Below are 22,805 nucleotides of genomic sequence, written 5' to 3'. Positions count from 1 at the left end.
CTCTATGTCTTTTATGTTTCCTTAAAATATTGAATGATTGGCGTTCCATTATTTCATAAACTCTTTAGAGACACACTAAGAGCGGTTTACACACTTGACGCAACCAACCGCGCATGCACATGCAGATAATTTTAAATTTCGGCGCTACACACAAGACATAAATGTGTAAAACATGGTGTTAAACCCGCCTTCTCCGCGACGAATTACGGGGAATTTTAACGACCAGTCAGACAAGTTTTGTTACTTTAATGCGTGTGCCCAAAGGCCTAAATAATCTCTCCACTTCACTTCAGATATTTGACTGTTAATTGGATGATTTCGTCGTGTTTAACAGTGCTGTTATATTTTAAATTTTTCACATTCTTTATAAGTACTATTTCAATTCCATTTATATTTCGGAAATATAGCACAGAGTTAAATAATTGGGTAATACAAAACGTGGGATATGTGAATTATCTTTCACAACACAGAACACCTACTATTCAACACCTACTTCACTATTGTATAATGCATGAACGATGGGACATTACCTGAATTGTTACGTACGTCATATACTTCTTGTCCCTTAACTGCCAAATGAGGCAGATACAAAAATACAAACGCAGAACGTTTGTAGTATTGATTATTTTTCTTTTGTAAATCTGTACTTTCTGTATCTGGCATATAACACACCTCCTTTCCTTTCCCATAAGAACAAGCCTTACTTGATAGAACCATCCGTTTGCGCTGGGTTAGGATGATACGTGTCACAGGGAAACTCTGCTCAAAAGAGATCTTTTATTCTTAGTTATTGACTTCAAGGATAACTTGCAATTAGCATTCTTATGCTCAGGATCATGACGCGATGGTGGCAAGACGTTGTTTGTTCTTACATACAGCGAACGGAATGTATGTACATATTAACGGAAATCCTCGATTTACAAAGGCTTTTAATTAAGTTAAATTGATTAAACATCATTATACATAAAGAATGATGCAGCTGTTAAAATAAAGCATTTTATTTTCATCTCCCATATATGTCGTCGTGATTTTAGATCGATTATTCAAGAAATAAGCTATAATTAATACAATATGTGTTATATGTGTTTATTAAGGTTACAACAAATATTTCAAAAGCATGTTTTCATATATTTAGAACCTTGAATTAATTGTTTACTATATTAAAAACCATTTAGAGAACCAGTCGTCGTAATTATGTGCTAATTAAATGATTTTATACGGATGCAAATCATATTAAACATATATTATATTAGATCTTATTCATTTAGACGTTGGGTGTCTCTAAAGAAATGCCTCAAATCTCCATTGTTCTGTTTAAATTTTCGATGTATTGATTATAAGAAAGTTTGTTGCTGATGCAGAATTTAAACTCAAATATTATAAGTAATTTTAAACTATCGCAGTAGCTTTATTTTTGCTTTTAAATCATCCAAGTCATTTTTTAAGTGATGCCGATTTGTTTCACGATATTTTTCATCAATGTATGTGTAAGTGTAGAGGAAGAAAACAATGATTGAAATTTTAAATTTAATTGTGTTTTGTTGCAACACACAAGATGTTAAAGTGTTAGCAATTTTATTCCAGCAACTAGACCTTAGCCATACAGCCTTCACACTAATCCAAAATCTCAGAGCAGTGTTGGCCTAGTGGCTTCAACGTGCGACTTTCATCCCTGAGGTCGTAAGTTCGATCCCCGGCTGTGCACCAATGGATTTTCTTTCTATGTGCTCATTTAACAGACGTTGGAACGGCGAAGGAAAACATTGTGAGGAAACCGGCTTGCCGTAGACCCAAAAAGTCGACGGCGTGCATCAGGCACAGAAGGCTGATCACCTACTTGCCTATTAGATTAACAAATGATCACGAAACAGATACATAAATCTGAGGTTAAAAAAGGTTGTAGCACCATTGATTTTTTTTAAATCCAAAATCTCAGCTTATGATACACTTTACGATATATTTTGTTATTAATTGGCAGAAATCGTAATTATGATCAGAGTCTAGATGTTCTCTTTTTAGCTAAAGCGTTAAAACATCTAACAAGATCGTTTACAACCTGTTTACAAAATGGGTTCCACTTTTTTCATGTTACGAGGACCTTATCTGACTTTAGAAGTGGCCTCTAACAACGAAGTTCCTTCAAATACTCTCGTGATTCCTTTTTTATTGAACATCTAAGTGTGGTATCGCCGCATATTAACTTTTAATGGTTCATGTTAAATATAAATAATTAGCATACATTTAAAACGACATTTTTTTGGATAAACCTTTTAAAACGTTGTCATTAATTTTTAAAAGCATTATCATCAGAGCAAATCAAATGTGGTTTATGAATTACTTAAACGTGTTTTTGTGACGATTCCGGCTCTAATATTCGTCGGGTATTAAAGAAAATGGGAGCTAACGAATTTTATTTCAACTATATCTACATATGGACATAGATTTGTTATTGATAACCGAAAGAATCAGCTAGTAAAAACGTTTTGTGAGTAAAATACTCAGGTTTTCATAATGTATTCTCTTAAAAAATCACTATGTAGCAAACCAAAGCGCTCATACATGGTTGTATATGCTTCACATAATTATAAAAATGACTTCTTGTGGCCCAAACAGTTATTTGTATAATAAATAATTAATGTAAACATTAGCGGCTACTGCCCCGAAACGGCATTGTGTTAAGACACGGGTCTCCTCGCTTTAGCTTGCCCTCTACCATTTGCCCTTTATTGTTTCTTTATATTAACATGCGTCAACGTTCTTTGAGTGTTTTTAGTGAAACTGTACAAGTAAGAGTTATTTTCGTATATTTTAGTAAGCATTTTGAAAAATTATAAATTCAACTAATTCATAAAAAAACATAATTTTAATTGCACCGTTTTAACTAAAGCACTCGTCTATCTATTTTTATCACAGCGTAGAAACAATTTGACAGAAAGAGAGTTATTATAATACGTTATATTATGTTGTGCACGCGCAAGTTATTTTAAATAAATTTGAATTCTGAAATAAAAGAGGATTTTTTTAAAACATTTTCTAAAAGTAATGTCCTTTAATGTCACATTTTTCGATTATAAGAATTTCGTCTAAAGATACAACCTCATTGTATATGTACAAATACAAAGAAATCATCACATTTATATTCTATGTCGCAACATATTTGCTACCAATTTTTGCGTACGGAATGTCTTAGAATTATATTAACTTTAGACTTCTGCTTTTTAGGAAACCAACGTGACTTGCATTAAATTTATTTTATTACATGGTATTAATACGTTTGTATAGATTTGTTTTACAGTAATACTAAAAATCTATAATAAATGATATAATAATTAGATCAACAGAGATATAGACAATAATAAATGGGTATTGTTCATACTTTTATTAAAGAGTCGAAAACTAAAGATTGTAATTGCTTGCATTTATATTAACCCTACATCGACAGATAGTCGCAATGCATTTATTAATCGCATTTTCTCTTCGTCTGTCTTAAAAGGTCTCAGAACCCAAAGTTCTTCTAGCGGGATAATCTCATGGTTATTAAATTTTTCCTCAAATGATTGCATAACATCACACCTTTCACTTATTATTAATGGTATTGATGATAAAGCGATAAAAAAACCAAACTTTCCATATTTATGCATTTCGGCATCCAGAGCATGTCTAGGAAATGCATTGTCTACGTTCAGATTCATGTCCTCCATAAAATACCGCAGATATGAATAATACACATTTAAGGTATTATTATAATCATCAGCATGTGGGCTCACATTAGCACTCGTCATCATAAAGTTTGTTAAATCAACAGCTGGAGACGCAAATCTATATAACTGGAAATCGAGAGCTACTACGCCTTTCTTTGAACTCATTAAGTTTGCGTACCAACAATCTCCGTGATTGAGCACTGTATTGTCACCCCAAGTACTAGAAATATTTTGTAATTGTTCATAAACATCATTATTGATTAATTGCATAAACTTTTCATAATACACGTTGCCAATTTTATTTTTAAACTCGGATACCACAGCCTTGTCGTTATCTATGGCCCTTTGAAGCCACTTGCCATACCAAGTCTTTCTTTTATCAATATAATAACATTCAGGTAATTCATTGGCTAGTTTATAAAATAGTTTTGGATTTTTTATGCGTAAGGCCATTGATACCGCGTGTAGATGAGCCAACACTTTTAAGGTCCCATCTTTCTCAAAATCTGTTGGTGCGTAAGGCAATGATGTATATCCACTTTCAGACATATCTTCTATGACTAAAAAATCATTACGCCCGTCGCAATAGGAGTGATAACAAAACGGAATATAGTTTTGAAGGCATTCTTTTGCGTTAAGCGACTTTTGTAAATCCGTCAGTATTGGTAAAAGTTTGGAAAAGAATACCACCTCTCTTTGGAAATACATTTCACAACTTAATGTTTTCCTGAGCTTCAAATCAAGGATGAGGCCCTTGGCGACAAAACTAGTATTATATTTTTCACCTTTAACATTGATTCTATAAACTGCACTAAGCAACCCCTCTCCTGCAGGTCCAACACGCATTACTTGATAATTGACAACACTGTCTTGGCTATTTGTTTTTAGTTTAAAAAATTTATCTAACTCTTCATTTGTTAATTCCTTAGAAATATCACTGAGCCTGAGGTGGACCATCGTGAACAGCAATATTAACGTCAATGTGAAATTTTGTTAATAAATACATGTTTTAATTCACCAATTCATCTGTCATGATAATATTATCTTGATGAGTGTTATTTAATGTTAGTTAATATTAACAATTCTTTGTATACTTAAAGATTAGTTTAACTAAGGAATACCCTTTTCGACATTGAATATATTTTTAGAATTGATAATTGTCAATCATCAAGGTACAAACATGTTTACTGTTCAAACATGTATTGTTTGAATTTAATTTAGATTTTCAAGACACTACTCATATCTTTCGTTTATAGGTTCTTTTGTAATAGATTTATAAATTAAAACAATATAATTAAGTTTATGTTGAGGTTAAACTAAGACACTTTTGTAACCAAGTAGTTTAATAGAATTGAATTGAAATGTGTATTTTTATTAAGCAATCATCTTATGAGCTCTTATCGTACACTAGTTGGTTGGTTATGGGCAAATAAAATGACTAAATACCACTCTATTTGACCAAGATAGTAAGCTATATTTACACAACAGTCAAATATAAACAATTAATGCTCTTGGGATACGTATGTACATTTCATCACAGTAAAGTAATTTTAAAACAGATAACGCTCGAATTTTTTACCCCTTTTAATGTGTAGTATTTGATACAGATTAAAAAAAGTTCAATTTTAAGAACTATATTTTTATATTGTCATTTTATAGATATTTACAATTCTTTTAAATATTATCAATTAGATCAATTTAACCTACTTAAATATGATTTATTTATTTGTGACATAAATAGTTATACAGTCAAAACAGTTTGCGACACCATTTAGAACAACATATCGGTTTTATTGACCAAAATCAAAGGTCCCGGCTGATTTCTATTGTATTAGGTACTTAATAACATCGTCATCGACTGTAACGACTATCGGTTTTTAAAATATGTTCGAGGTCGTTATAGGTCCAGCTAATACTTCAGTACTTCAGTAACATTGCACAGTTAAAAGAAAAATAAATTGCTTCCAACAATGTCTAATGTGGGTTGGTTTGGCTACATATCTAAAATGTTTTTAAATCAATGAAAGTAATTTTTGCTGTGTTGATATTCTAGCCCACCGAATTTATTCATATGTATATGAAAAATTCCTTAACTGAGGCCATGGTACCTACACCATGGCCTCAGTTAAAGAATTTTTCACGATCATTCATTGGTCAAAGTGCTACGTGTCGGATAAGGACAAAACAATCAATACATATTTGAGAGCCTATAGAATTATTAACATGAGACATAATTTATTTGCCTCCACGTAGATTTAAGATAATGAGATTTGATATGAGAAATATAATGGTATGTATAATCATTCAAAAGGTTGGATTATTACCAGAGATTTCTTCGTTTTAATATTATTTGGAACCATAGTGGATATGCCAACATTTATTTGAATGCAGTTCGTGTCTTCGTTGCGATAACCTAGCTCTAGAGTCTCGGTCATATGTTATGATTCTATCTCGACAGGGCTTTTAGATCTGAATGCCTTTGCACGATTTTATATATATAGTTTTAACATTATTTATGTGTACTACAAACAACACGTTTTTATATGTAATATTTTTGTCGTTTAAGGAAATCAAGTAAGTTAATGCGCAACTTAATTAGTAAACATCTTTACAAACATGGGACATAGCTTTAAACATACAAATTACGATTCAATCCAAAACAATAAAAAGGTAGAACAAAATGGCAGGCATTACCTGCGCGCTCCAAGGTAGAGCGGCTTCAACATTTTTTCGTGAAGCGATAAAAGCCTGTTGTAGACACGAGTAAGACAAAAGCGAGCTGAGGTGTAGTTTATTTTTGATTTTAATCGCCCATTTCGTCGTCGAGTGGTGTAAGAGAATGCGGGTTTTGTTTAGGAAGATTTATAACAGTGTTTATTCTAAAGACCTAAGAGGTGATTTTTCATATTTAAAACCCTTGCTTTAATAAACAATCAATACTGTTTTCAGTTTAATTTCATACGATTTCTTTGAATAAAGTTGATATCGAAGAAGACAGCTCATGGATTCGAGCAAAAAAATTACATGATTAAAATAAGGCTTGCTCCCACAATGTGATTCGCGTTTAGATTTCGTTCGGAATCTTCACTCGCAAAAAACATCTTTTGTTGTGAGCGTGTGAATACAAGCCAGCCCTTTGTGCGATGAGTATGTCAAAAGTGCATCTGTTGAGATCATTTTAATTTAAAAACTGCATATAATATACCCTTATATGACACGCGATAGTATTTCATTCAGTCCGAAATATTTAAAAAATGTAATGTATAATGTGTAAATTTAATAGGAATGCGCCAGAAAAGCCTATAAATTTTTTAAAAACCTCTATTTATCTATAATTTAAACAAAACAATATATTATTAAGCCTACATAATAATTAGATGAGGCACTTTCTATTCATCGTACCCACTGTCTGCATTGATTCAGGGTTTAAAGCTAAAAGCGATCATTCCACGAATGTTTGGCATTACCATGTGAATTGCTCGTCAAAATGTAATGCAACTGGATGCATATCTTGAGACAGTATTTCTTCTATATGTTATTACAATATTCATTGTTCGTGGAACGTCAAAGGGTGAACTACGTTCATCTTAAAATGCATAGAAAGTATGCAATGTGCATTATGTGAAAAGTACAAATATTTACATACATTTTGTATTGTTATAAACGTAGGTCACATGACACAATACAAAGCTCTGACCTTAAGGAAGTTTTAACATTTGTATTATTAACGCATACATTTTTAAATCTGGTAAGTACCTGTTGCTTATGATCGATTGAGGACGATAAATACCCGTATCTGACTTATGGATATGATTACAATGAACGGTTGGGGGCAGCAGATGCCAACACATTTTATATCTTGACGTTAGTTTTATAAGCATCTCGCAAACTTAATATTTCTCATCCGAATTTCAATCTTAAGTTTTACGAGTATAACTTTAATGATTATAAGATAAGACACATCATCTAACCCAACACAGTGGGGTACAAATTCGGGGTTTGGAATTCTAATCGAATATTAAGAATCTATATTTATAATGTTTAGGGTCACATATTTTATAATTAAACTGTGATTATAAAATGCTTGTTGATGAATAAATAACCTTACACTCATATTTTTTATCTGTATTTATTATTTTGAATTTTTTTTCATTTTAACTATTTAACGTGTCTTAAAATCTACTAAAAACATTTTAAAAGTACAAAAACTTAATTTCATTATAATATATTTATGTTTTGTGATAGTCATCCGTGACGAACCAGGCTCTAACGGCCACAACAGGACGTAATTACTATTAGATAGTCTTTTTAACACAGTCCAGGCATGTAACGATGATTATGTTTAGGAACGAAAGTGCTAAAAACAACGTCAAAGTTATAATCAAGTGAAAACTGAATTCATAGTTCGAAACAGGTATATGTAGTTGTTAGGCACGCAAAGTTTGGTACATAGCAATTCTACCTGCCCGCACGCAAGCAGTGGCCGGTACCTGCTCGACAATAGAAGAAATCAAACCGTCATTGTGCCAACACAAAAGAGTCAAGTGGTCTCTTTGTTCATTTCAACAGAGGTAGGGATTCGTCTCCACAAATACGAAATAATAAGCTCTTGTCTGTGTCATTTTTTTAATGTATCTTATCGCGGTGTTAAGTGTTTTGCATGTTTAATAATAAATTGTAACTTTAAATGCTTTTCTATTTTTCTTTTTATTAAACAAATACACAGTAATTACAATGTTCTACAACTCTACACCTGCCTTACCTTGTTTCTTATTTCTCTTTACATCCCTAGACTGCGCAGTTACCTTATTTGTCCATTTTACTTTAATCAAAAAACACCTTATGATATCAAACATATAAAATGCTAAAAATGAAAACAGCATATAAAAGCGGTAATTTTATAACAGTGATTCTGAATTTCGTATTAAATAAATCAATTAAATGAAACAGTAAATACTCTTCGATATCAGTTAAATAATCTAAGACACAGGGACTACAGAGAAGATCATTTTACTTTTGGAAAGAGTTCAACGCGCGCGCTCTTGTAAGACATATCTTGATTTCATATTCTATATTATCTCTTTTATATAACATAACATTGACTTCCTATATAATTCATGCATTGACATTGACTAAATATTGGATAGTAATTATTTTATTTTCTAATTGTTAACATCAATTAATTAATATTTTTAGCTTTTAAATATTCGAATTTTATAGTTCATATTTATTTGATACGTATGGATAGAACTTTAATTCTGAGCCTTTTTATGTGAGAGTAGCGACTCTAGCGCATACCTGCGTCCTTCCTCACGTTTATCTGTGATTGTAAAAAGGTTGAACTCACAACCGTAGCCACAGACTTTATCAGAAATAGACGGAGCATATTATATAAAAACAGTACTAGTTCATGTTGGTGATGTATCACACATACAATAATAATATCCAAATTAGCGGATATTATGTTACTTACAAAATATTCTATAATTGACAGCAACAATTTTAATATCACTTGAAACAATAAATCTTTACATTAACCTTTATAAATCACACATAATACGTACATAACAAATTTATTACAAAAGATAATAATGGTAAAAAAATATAAACATGTAGTAAGAACGTGGAAAAAATTAATTAATACAAAGGTATAAAATAATGTTTCGAGATTCTATTCAGTGTTATAAGACACTTTATAAAATAAGTAAACAAAATTCAATTAAAAATAATTTAAACAATCGTGGCTGTATTGAAAAATTATGTTGACTTCTCTAAACTTTTAACCGCCTCAGGTGCGTCCGCGCACCGTGGACTTTGGAAAACGGGGCCCGGGCGGGCCAGTACACGATGGAAGTTTGCCGCGTTCGGTTGTGTAAGTGTATCGCGAGTGATGTCGCAGCATGATTGGTGTGCGTACCTTGTTGTGGTGTTTGTTATTCGGCGCCCTCGCTGCTTACGCCAGCGCCGCCCGCGCCCATCGCCTTCACCACGTTGTTCCTGCACGACATAAACATTCGGAATTCGTTAAGGGCAAGAGTAAGTGTCGCCTACGCACCCATACGTATAGCTTTTCTACTTAAGTTAATCGCGTCACTTATCATAGGAAACTTTAGATCTTTCCTTCAGTTTCTATATAGACGAGTTCCGTAATTCTATAATTCAATAAAACATAAGAATTTATTGAATTGTGTTAAGCAATTTATTTTATTTCATTACAGTATATAAAAAGATTATCTAGTTCAATACGCAAAGCAACGCTATTAAGATTTATAAAATATGAAATTTTATCAATATTAGTTTAAACGAATGAATGAAATAAACAAAGCTTATCTTGGGCCCGCCAACGCCGTATATAGAAGTAGTTGTGGTACTATAACGAACTAAGGGAAAGCGTACTCTAAATCAGATAATTATATGTTAGTTGTAATCCAGTTCAGAATATTCTTTTAGGTCTAAGAATGTTTTGTTTTCTAACCGACCAACTATGTACAAATAGTAATTAAACTATAAAATATTGCCATATTGTACTAAATGAAAGCGCATATATTATGTTTTTCGCAATCATCATTGTTTTGGCTATGAATCGAGCCAAAGATCGTCTAATTAATTTCAAATTTTGGGTACGTTTCCATCAATAACATAATTATTTCTCTTCGAAATAAAATTCAGTAGCTTTCCTAATATTACAGAGGAAAATTAAGTGTATAACTGTAAAATAAAGATAAGACACACAATCGTCTACACTGTAAGCTTATTTAATGGATAAGTTTTTTAGCTATCATTGCTAACAGTTATGCAATTTCTTAATTATAATAATTATTTTTTGTTAATAAATTGATACTCATTAAAACCTAATTACTTAGTCTCAAGTAACAAATTTTGCAATGTAATCTTATATCAATAATAATCACAATGATAATCCTTTCTTAATTTTGTTTCTTGTTGTACATGATCAAGAATATCGGTTTTATATATTAAAATTTAGTATGGAATTTGTAAGCACGTATTTAAGTTAATATTTATTCAATTAGACATATTACATTAAATTAAATACCCAACTGATAAATAATAGTTAGCCTCCTTCAATTATTTCAGTCAGTAAAAGTTCGACAAAAAGGTCGCCTAGCTGGCATAAGCAATATGAAATCCACAAGCGTGGGCTGATTAGATAAAGTTTCTATAGAAATTTCAAACTTGCTATACCAAATGCGTAGGTATCATCAATTCCGTTTGTTATAATACTAGGTTATGTGTGGGTTGCCTTATTAATATAAAATTTTCGACATTTGCGTTCTTTTTCAGTAAGTTATTCATTACTTAGTGTGTTTTTTTAAATTAGATACCGGTATCAACACTCTGTAGCACCAAGCCAAGAACTTTGCCTGTATACATTTACTGTATAATATATTGTAACCAACATACAAGAGTAATTGTTTATGCAATTAAAAATAAAACATATACCAGCTGATACTATATTATATAGTGACTTTCAACCAATACCAACAACAACGACAACCAACCAACAATAGAGGCGAGTATTCATCTCCCGTTGCACTCATGATTTTATACGCTTGTACATCGTACGGGGAAGTTGAAAAAGCCGGCTTGATAGTAGGTTTATCATCACCTTAATTCACAAAAGATCTTAGACTATAAATAAAATAACGGTTATATTGAAATGTATTCAATTACAAGCATTATTTAAACTTTGAAGTTGTGAAATACGAAATAAGAGTTCACCTTAATAGACATATTTAACACTATTTTGAATTATATATGAAAATTAATATTATTCGTTGTTAATACCCATTAAGTTTCTTGAGAACACACCGAGGAGATAGAATAAGAAATGAGATCGGTCGAAAAAAATTTCTTATTAAAAAACTTAAAACATCACTGTCTAAATGGAAGTTAATAAATATTTCTCATTATGTAACCAGCTTTACATGCCTATTAAAAAGCAATTAAATATTTAAATAAATGTAGATCCCGCAAAAATGGCTATTGATATAACTCTCTCTAAAAATTTTACCGTACATTCCTTATTGTCAGACATTTCTAAATTGATTAATTTATATTCATACAAACTGTATTGTTATACGTCTACGTCATTTACTTCTAGCATGTACGCAAGTTTTTACTTTGTCAACGATAACAAAATGACAATCAAATAATATTTTGCGTATTACGTCAATGGAAAATTTTTCTGTATTGTTTTAAATTTCTTGACCGTTTATCCTTCAAAAAAGGTCCATATTTATGCTAACCAATTCTCAGATTACATTACATGGGTTAGGTAGATGTTTGATTATATACACGAAATCTCTACACTAAACAGATTTTATAATACATTTTTTCTACATTTTGATATTTTATGTTATGCACTTTAAAATCCATCAATGAAAATGATACGAGGTAATATCTTATTTACATATCTGGTTATACGCGTTAAAATTCCATTATTTAGTAGTCACCTAGTGTATAATACCATATGTTATTCATATACTAATTTAAAATGTCACTTCTTTATTAATATTAACATAACTTCGAAAAATTTATCTTAAAGTAGTTATGTATTTATGCTTTTTTATATGTGTGCAATGCATTAAACATAAGCCGTTAAAAAGTTATAATTATAATAAATATGGTTTACACTTATACACCTTACATTCGAAAGCTAAATACTTACCTCAAGCTCAATGATATTTCTAATAAAATACACACTGATAGGTTATTGTGAATTATAAATCTTAATTTGAAAATCTTCAATTTTTTTGTTTAAACAAAACCGTAAGACGAGATATTATACACAATGAGAAATTGTAGTGAAAGGTTCAACTCCCCGAATGAAATGTTAGTGGATCAAAACTGGTTCCAGTGCTTCAGAATGCACGTAACTGGATAAAAACATTTGCCTCAGTCAAACCAGTCGTTGAGCTTTACATGCTAAGCTTTTGTATGTACTCAAGTTGAGCGATTGGTGAAGAAAATGCACAATTGCCGTCTCGGAGAGGATATTGTAAAATTGTTTGACATTGCCTCGTTAACTGAGGGATGTAGTCTTGATCGGTAATTTGAGCTCAATTTAATATTGCAATATATTTATTTTGTTAATTGGCGTACTAATTGTATGTCATATGATTGCTCTCGTAAAATGGCAATGTTAGGCAGCAAGCGCGACGCGCAACAGTGCGGTGTACTACTATCACCTATGTCATCTCGGCATGGGTTCATGCATCGGGGTCGACCGGACACCGGATTTCTACCCACACGTCAATTGACCAAAACCGATATTCATAAAACAAACGCGTTCGTACGATCCAGTGACATTTGAAATGGGTTGTAGACGTGGGAGGCAACTTGCCAAGTTTATATGTTTACTAAGCAGATTATGACGAAACCTAAATGGTGAACTTACTTTATTCACATTTTTCAATTTTTATTTAGCAAAATTTAACTCTCTTATTAGCGTAGATTTCAAATTTTCTTCTAAGTACCTCTTCTAATTTTCTCTGGTTCTTGCTAATTCTTGCTTGCAATTGTATCATAATTTAATTATGTTTTATCTATTTTCATACAATACTTATTAGCCTTGAGAAAGTAGGTAACGTAAATTAACACATTAGTGACAGCCATTAGAATATATTTTGCAATGTTACATTGATTATACGAATGGAAATGGTTTTTGGTTGTTTCGAAATTTCACCTACCTGAGTTTAAGTTTAATAATATCGAGTTACCCGTGTAACATTGTTTGACAGCCAGGTAGATACGACCCGAAAGCGATAACAATGGATTCTACCGTGAATCTCTATTGCTTTAAGGGTAGTACTTTGAATATGGATTAATATATATGTAAGTTAATCCGCTCTTTAAGTAGCTCAGTAGTCAGTAGTTTGGACAACTCAAGTGCATCGTTTGAAGAAAAAAAAACTAACTTTTTATTCAATAAAGTATTAATTTCAGGCAAAACTAATATGAAATTTATTACCAATTCTGGTACTTATTAAATATAAATAATAATCGTGTAGCGTTTTGGGGGATTTTGACCATAAACACGTGACTCAAGATTTTTAAACAACAAATTGTAAATGTCAAATACATTTAAGACAAATCTCATTCTAGGTGATTCAGATTGCTTGAATGCATAAGTTATTAAAAGTTGTTATTGCACCAATTTCATAATGGAAAGTTGTAGAACGTGTATCTCTACATACGCAAGTAGGATGCCAACGCGTCGAACACAACTCAAATTAAGTAAAACTTTAACTCGTTGCTTCAGTGTGTCAACCTACGAATCTTAGGTGATCTCCTTGTACATTAGTATGGCTCAAACCGAAATACTACGTATCTTTAATAATTAAATCTACACATAATTTAGCTAGTAATAAAAACTTAAGTTTTTTTTTCTCTTTCCAGTATGTATCGGCACAAACGGTCGGATGTCAGTACCTTCGAATCGCGACACACACTACAGAAACTTGCGGGACAGATTCACCAATTGTACTTACGTTGACGGCAACCTTGAACTTACTTGGTTGGAAAATGAAACAATGGATTTGTCTTTTCTCCAACACATACGAGAAGTTACCGGCTATGTGCTTATTTCGTATGTTAAGGTAGCACACATCGTTTTGCCACAACTGCAAATTATTAGAGGAAGAACACTTTTCAAATTGAATGTAAGAGACGAGGAATTTGCTCTTTTGGTAACGATGTCTTCAGCTTTCACACTTGAACTTCCCGCCCTAAGAGACGTTCTAAGGGGCAGTGTTGGCATTTATAATAATTACAACTTATGCCACGTTAAAACCATAAATTGGGATGAAATCATTACAGGAGTAAATGCTTCATATGTATTTGTTTATAAATTTAAAGTTCCTGAGAGGGAATGTCCAGCATGCCACCCTAGCTGCGAGTTGGGTTGCTGGGGAGATGGCCCTCACAACTGTCAAAAATTTTCTAAAATAAACTGCAGTCCTCAATGCGATCAAGGTAGATGTTTTGGTCCGAATCCTCGAGATTGCTGTAACACTTTCTGTGCCGGTGGTTGTACCGGTCCTTTACCGAGCCAGTGTCTTGCCTGCAGAAATTTCTACGACGAAGGAACATGCTCACAAGAATGTCCACAAATGCAAAAGTACAATCCTACAACATATTCTTGGGAACCAAATCCTAATGGAAAATACGCATATGGTGCTACGTGTGTAAGGAACTGCCCAGAGCACCTTTTGAAAGATAACGGTGCATGCGTAAGAAGTTGCCCGCCTAACAAAACAGCAGTTAATGGCGAATGTATTCCTTGTAATGTGACTTGCCCGAAGACTTGTCGTGCGGAGAGACCGATACACTCAGGAAATATAGAAAGTTTTAAAGACTGTACCATTATAGATGGTTCTATCGAAATTCTAGAAATGACATTTACTGGTTTCCAACATGTTAATCCGGATTATTCATTTGGAGAAAGATATGCGAAAATGGAACCCGATGCGTTAGAGATTTTCAGCACAGTACGGGAAGTGACAGGATATCTGAATGTACAAGCGCATCACCCGAATTTCACCAGCCTCTCGTATTTTAGAAATTTAGAAGTGATTGGAGGTCGGCAAGTTGTAGAAAATCTGTTTGCATCTCTATATATTGTTAAGACTTCTTTGAAATCGCTTGGATTGAAGTCATTGAAAAAAGTTAATTCGGGGGCAATTGCTATAATGGAAAATAGGCATTTATGTTTTGCTGATAAGATTGCATGGAACAAGCTCGTGAAATCAAAGGACCACAAGCAAATAATTCAGAAAAATGGAGATATTCAGAACTGTGGTATGTATAATTAGCGATCACATTTACTTGGTTTGAGGATCCTCAACGTAAAGTCAGTAAATTTAACTTATCATATATTTAAGGCGTTGCGAAATACTTATGAAGATTAAGCGAATTTACATTTTATATTTTGTTAAAATATTACTCTTTTTCCTATTAACAACCTAACCACTAACGCTGGCGACATTACAAATGCAATTTCCACCCGCCCAACATAATACCGCCTTTAGGTATCTACAATAAGCATGTCTTTCAGAAAAAGCAAATATGGTTTGCGACCCACAATGTTCTTCGGATGGTTGCTGGGGTCCAGGACCCGACCAATGTCTTTCCTGTCAAAACTACAAATTTGGCGATATCTGTATCCAAAACTGCAGTGTTCATCCTGGGTCAGTATTTATGATTCTATTATACTAATTTCTTATTACTTTATTAGGCAGAGGAAAATAAATACTACTTTATATATGTGTACCTTGCAATGCGATTGTATATTTAGTAATAAAAATTAAGTAAATTATTATTGGTTTTCCCTCGGATATTAAAAGTTATTAATTAATTCGGATATTTACTTAATTTTTTATCGTATTATAAAGATGATATAATTATTGCTCAATTGCCAATTTCCGGCATATTCTTATTTTATGCTAAGAATATCAGTTAAAGTATACCACATACTCAACTAAGGTTTCTCAATTTTCAGACTTTACCAATCGGGTACAAAAATTTGCAAGCAGTGTCATTCTGAATGCCTTGATGGATGCTCAGGCCCCAGTCGTGCCAACTGCTCGAAGTGTAAACACGTACGCGATGGACCTTACTGTGTAGCAGAGTGTCCAGACTCGAGGTACCCATCAGAAAATGGCACTTGTCAACCTTGTCATGCTAACTGTTTTAATGGATGTACAGGACCAGAAAACACCGTTGGCATTGGTGGTTGCAATTCGTGCAAAAAAGCCATCATCAGTGTGGAAGCTACAGTCGAAAGCTGTCTTAAAGAAAATGAACCATGTCCCGATGGTTACTATAACGAATGGGTTGGAAATGTAATACTATTAGAGGGGAAAGTTAAAGTAGTGTGCCGAAAATGTCACCCATTGTGTAGGAAATGCACCGGTTTTGGAATACACGAACAAGTTTGCCAAGTTTGTAATGGTTTTAAACGTGGGGATCAATGTGAAGATGAATGCCCTCCGGATCATTTCACTGACGAAGTAGACAGAATTTGTTCACCATGTCACCCAGAATGTCGTGGTTGTACCGGACTTACATCGACAGATTGCATAAAATGTGATAATCTGAAAATATTTTTAACTGACACTAATACTGGACCATTTAATTGCACTGCTATATGTCCCGAAGACTTTCCACATAAAATATATTTTGATGAACTGCACCAAAACCCAATTGAAGAACCATACTGTTCAGCCCTAGCAAATGGCCCGCCATCTATGTCAACCGCGAAAATACCAACCGTTTTAGTAATAATATTAGTTTTGGCAGTTATTTTTTTAATAATCCTAGCCATGATCGGATATACATGTCGACAGAAAGCAAAAGCCAAAAAGGAAGCGGTAAAAATGACTATGGTTTTGACAGGCTGTGAAGATAACGAACCTCTTCGACCAACTAATGTGAAACCAAACCTCGCAAAACTGAGAATAGTTAAAGAAGCGGAATTGCGAAGGGGTGGTATGCTAGGATTTGGTGCCTTTGGCAAAGTTTATAAAGGTGTCTGGGTACCAGAAGGTGAAAATGTAAAAATTCCAGTCGCGATAAAAATATTAAAGGAATCAACAGGAGCAAACACAAGTAAAGAATTTTTGGAAGAAGCGTACATAATGGCTAGTGTTGAACATCCCAACTTATTGCAATTACTTGCGGTATGCATGACAAACCAAATGATGCTGATTACACAGTTAATGCCTTTAGGGTGCTTATTGGATTATGTACGAACTCATAAAGAAAAAATTGGATCGAAAGCCTTCTTGAATTGGTGCACCCAAATAGCTCGTGGAATGGCTTATTTAGAAGAAAAGAGGCTGGTTCATAGAGATCTTGCGGCACGAAATGTCTTAGTGCAAACACCAAATTGTGTAAAAATAACTGATTTTGGATTAGCCAAATTACTAGACATTAATGAAGACGAGTATAAAGCTGCGGGTGGTAAGATGCCCATTAAATGGTTAGCATTAGAATGTGTACAGCACCGAATTTTCACACATAAAAGTGACGTGTGGGCTTTTGGTGTTACTATATGGGAAATTTTAAGCTATGGTGCAAGGCCCTATGCCAATATATCAGCCCGAAATGTACCTGAACTGATTGAAAATGGGTTAAAACTTCCTCAACCAGCAATCTGTACTCTTGACATCTACTGTATTATGGTCTCCTGCTGGATGTTGGATGCCGATAGCCGTCCCACTTTTAAACAATTGGCAGATACATTCGCCGATATGGCTAGGGATCCTGGACGGTACCTTGTCATTCCCGGCGACAAGTTTATGCGTCTACCATCCTATTCTACCCAGGTCAGTTTAAGTTTTTACCTGCTTATCTAAAACTTTTTAAATCATTTATAAAACATTCAGTTAATGTAACGTAAAAAAATACCATGCACATATTTATGTATACTTTTGTTTACAGGACGAAAAAGAATTAATAAAGAACCTATCGTCGGCAATGGACGGACCAGAGCCTTTAGTAGAAGCTGATGAATACTTACAACCAAAGTTTAAAAATTTGCCCGGCACTGCTACAACTGCTTCTGTTGTTACGGCTGGTGTAGAGACTCATACAGGATCATTAAAACCAGGCGCCTCGACATCATGGACTAATAATGGGCCCAGAGTAGAAGGTGCTACTAATGACAGTGCCAACAAACCTGAAACTTGGGATCAAGATTTATTAAGATATAACAACACAAACAGTAAATCAGATGATTCGGATACTCGTCATTATTACAATAACGGTGTTTGTGCTTCTGAGAGCTCCAGTTCCAGATATTGTAGTGATCCTATGAAATCTAGGCCTGATGAAGAAAATAAATTCGACAGTATGTCGAAAACAAAAGAGGCACAAGTTGGAAATCTAAAACTTAATTTGCCACTTGACGAGGATGATTATTTAATGCCTTCTCCTCAACACACTCAAAACGCTTCCACCTACATGGACTTAATAGGCGAAAGTGGGGAAGGACAGGATATAAAGGATTTGTGTTATGGTGGTTATGTGGCGTCAAAGAGATGTGTGGACAATCCGGAATATTTAATGTCAGACCAAAGTGTTCCAGCACAGACAATTGGAATACCCACAGAACCTTTACCTCTAGAGTGTGCCAGCGAGTGTAGTGGCAGTGATTCAACACCGCAGCCTACAACGAGCAAATATCAACCCCAAAGATCTGTCGAAGAAGAGTCAATGTCTGATCACGAATACTATAATGACTTGCAACGGGAGCTCCAACCATTGCGCCGTAATGAAACAACTGTATAAAGCGTAGAATTTTTAAACAATTTAGGTTTTACTTGTTAATAGAGTGATCTCTTATAATTATATCTACTTAATGCGTGCAAGCGCTCAGCGTGCCATTTATCAATGGCTAGTGTTAATTGTTGATTTTTTTTTAAATTTTTATTTTTTATATTAGTAGTATGTTATGCCACAGTATGATAGTAATAAATCAACATACAATACCAGAAGTAGAACGACTATTTTCGTTTTATCGTGGTTGATAATTAATATCAATCGAGAAAAGCGAAACATCAGAGAAAGATACACTTGATCGGCGGTGTCGATCTTCGTCACGGCAATAACAAATCACGAATACGTTTTAAAGATCACAACATTTTGTGAGCACATCAAAAGGAGCTAGTGTAAATGAAAGAAGCGTGCTTTGCAAGTCATTACTACGAAACTTTTCTTCTTTGTGATCAGTGCTGCGAGTTGCGGATAAATGTGAAAATTCATAATGTTGACCTAAAAGCGAACAGCGGTGGTTATAATCCACACTAAAATGTGAGCCTGCTGTAGACACAGTAAAACAAGACAATATGGATCAGAAAGGAAAGGAAGATCAGAAAAATAAAATTATCCTACCCCATCCATGTTAATGGGTATCTGTTATTGAGTGAGTTCAAAATTTATTTAGTAATAAAACCATTAACGTTTGGATTATATAAATTTATTATATTGATGGCTTAAATTCTAAAAGAAGTAGTATAAAAGTTGAAAAAATCTTAAGCTATTGATAAACTAGTTTAGTTTTAAAATGATAAAACCTTTTTTTTACAGTTACCGCAAATATAGCATAAAAATCTACCGCTATAATAAGTAGAGTTACACCGGAGCTTCATAGCACACATGCATACACCATCTAATTCGAATTGTACAGCTTTGAACGTCCGAGACAAAAAGATATCTTCACTAGAAATATCTTAATCCAAAATGTACAAACAATAGTTTAGCAGATAGAACGAATAGTTATAAGAGATTATTAAAGATCAGTGCCACCCCGGAACAGAGTGCTAATTAAATTGATGGAATAAATCTACACAAAAACAACGTCTGTGGATATGGGATATTTTGGCAGCGCTAATGAATGAATTGTATAACGAGTCTACCATCATTTTTCGCTTAGGTAAGGTTACATTTTGTACAGAGAAATTAAGATCCTTAGATAGAGTATACTCACACATTACCATGCTCATATCTAGAAGCTAATTATTAGTATGCCTGCATGTGCCGATACAGAAACTCAACGTTAATAAATTAACAGAGTTAATGCATCTGAAAGGTCTAGGTGTAATTTGTATACAAACTTTCCACCTGACGAGAATGATCATCAAGAACGATGTGATCCTGTTATTGTCAGGTTAGTTTACACTTACACGTACAAATCAACTTATTTTATTACATTATAACATTCAAAATGAGGTTTTAAATTACCAGACTACACTAATACTTATTGATAATTATTCTTTATATACAAGTTGATCAGTCTTCTGTGGCGGAAACACGTCATAAGTACTGCTTAATACGATTACACCTACTTCCATTTATACATATATAATTTAAAAAATTGTGCGGTTCAGATAAACCGACACCTGTGTTCGGCGCCCATATGCTGTATCTTACAATAGTGACAACAATACCGATCGAGAGGTTTGGAGCGCAACCTTTGGATCGCGCGGTTTAAAGTCAATACTGTGATTAGGCTCGGTTTGGGTATCGCTTTTGGAAGTTACAAACATTATTAAGACAAAAGGGCGAACCACAAGATGTCTGTAATAAATATAATTTCAAATAATGCAATTCTTGTTTTTAGGAATAGTTCTTCTATGTAGAAAAGTCGTCAATTATGTTACTTGTAACACTGGTTTGTAATAAATGGCGAAACAAGACGAAGAAACAACGACATAACATCTTTATAAGACTAAAGAGACCAATCTGAGTGCCATACAAATACGTCAAGGGGCTCTAATATATGCATTCATTACTAAGTGTGAGCAGAGCGAGTGAAAAAGTGTGTTTTACAAACTCACGTCACCTAAATTATTGGAAATACACATGTTGTGACAAATTGTTAATGTACATCAACGTTCTTCATAAACGAAACGATATTCTGAAATAATCTTTGGACGCATTTGTTTAAAATATCCGAATTAGAAAGAAACGTGATTACATAGGCCCGATGAATAATTCGTCATCATGTCCTTTTAACGCATATTTAACTTAACCGAGAATGAATCTTTGTTGTTAACTGTTATGAACTGTAATTTGTAGATACATATATAATTTTATTAAGTATGCTAATAGGAAATAAAACAAAATATTATTTATTAATAATAGGTTAAGAAAGGCTATGTTTATGTTTCAAAGTATAGGTTTAAGCAAAAATATTTTAATAAAAGCTGTGATAATTAGATTAATATTTAGTAGATATAAATTTGTTACTTAAGTCATGGAATCGGTTTTCGGTGAAGATTGCCATTAAAGACAATATAATTCAATTTATATAATTACTAAACAGTAAAGTTTAGATTACAATGCAATTATTATGTTTAAAATGTGGTGATTGTAGATAAGTTAATCAACTAAAGCAATTTCATTTAATATGACTATTTGTCATAGAAATAGTGTATTGCTTATGAATTTGTATTTTTGTTCTATAGGCCATACGATGAGCACTCATGCTAGGCATTATGTATATGCAAATGTGATTTCATGACTTCTTGGTGCAGCTTCGTTTTGGCCGCTTTATAAAATCACCATTTATAAAATGTACTTTGTAATCAACAGTGTTTATTGTTTACATGCCAAGCTTGCACAACATTTTCAAAATGCGTACCTATACAATTGTACGCAGATACCGTGCCACTGTTAATATTATATATACGTTTTCAAAATTAGAATCCTGGTAGCTCTTAAGTTTGTAAATATGTCTATAGCACAAGAAATAAAGATTTTATACAGAGAATTTTAAAAATATGTATTTATGGCTGAACATAAATAACACTACGATAAGAATCGATGAGCATTGTCTACAGCGCAAACCAAGCTCAATTTGTATCCAAGTGACAACTGACAATATATTTTATTAGCTATTTATAAGGTTTTATTAAACCAAACCTCGATTGCCATGTAACTTGTAGATATAGGTCATAAAAATATTTTATGAAGTATAAATAATGCGTGACTGAACCCTTGAAGTCACAAATATATCCCATTTAAATATATAAATTAATTTTTGTGCCATTATGTACACATAGATTTATATAATATATCTGTGTTCAAAATATGCAAGCTTGCCTACTTAACCGCAATTCTAGACAATGAAATTGATTTCTGTTACAGATAAAACAATAGCTTACATGGCTGATTCATAAATGTATTAGAAAACGTGGATACTGTATACCTTAATAAATAATAAAAAATATAATCTTTTTTTGTGTTTCACCTCATACAGAACTACATTAGAACAAAATTGACTGTGCAAATGATAAATAGATTTGTTTGCGTATACGTGGTCAAAACATATGTACGTGATTCTAGATACTGCATCGGTGTGACTATTCCAAGATAAACGTTGAACAATGTAAATTTTTTGTGCTTTAGTACTATTTAGATTCTCACTTATACACCAATTATTATGTATATTGTGTTGCAATAATTTAATTGAATTTTAATGTTGAAGCTAATACAGTTAGTTAATAAATAATTAGTAAGATATGCAACTCTAGCACTGAAATTGTTCCAACATGTAAACAAAACTTAAATGAATAGTAA

General features: G+C 33.0%; 1 protein-coding gene across 2 annotated transcripts in view; it reads left to right on the top strand.

Moving 5' to 3' along the window:
• Nucleotides 1-22,551, top strand: part of LOC123718398 (epidermal growth factor receptor) — a 62,197-nt gene extending 39,646 nt beyond the window's left edge. The window contains exons 1-7 of one of the 2 annotated variants that reach the window (XM_045674816.1): nt 9,557-9,737; nt 14,121-15,521; nt 15,778-15,910; nt 16,222-18,049; nt 18,165-19,647; nt 19,812-20,157; nt 20,845-22,551. In XM_045674816.1, coding sequence (XP_045530772.1) covers nt 9,602-9,737; nt 14,121-15,521; nt 15,778-15,910; nt 16,222-18,049; nt 18,165-19,013 — 4,347 coding nt within the window. In that variant the 5' untranslated portion in view covers nt 9,557-9,601 and the 3' untranslated portion in view covers nt 19,014-19,647; nt 19,812-20,157; nt 20,845-22,551. Of the gene's footprint in view, nt 1-9,556; nt 9,738-14,120; nt 15,522-15,777; nt 15,911-16,221; nt 18,050-18,164; nt 19,648-19,811; nt 20,158-20,844 lie in introns of those variants that run through there. The other variant, XM_045674817.1, reaches the window with a different exon arrangement.
• The last annotated feature ends 254 nt before the right edge of the window (nt 22,552-22,805 follow it).

Source organism: Pieris brassicae, chromosome Z (assembly GCF_905147105.1).
Source record: "Pieris brassicae chromosome Z, ilPieBrab1.1, whole genome shotgun sequence".
Taxonomy (NCBI): Eukaryota; Metazoa; Arthropoda; class Insecta; order Lepidoptera; family Pieridae; genus Pieris; species Pieris brassicae.
Note: the sequence above shows the minus strand (reverse complement) of the source record. Positions and strands in the feature narration are given on the sequence as shown.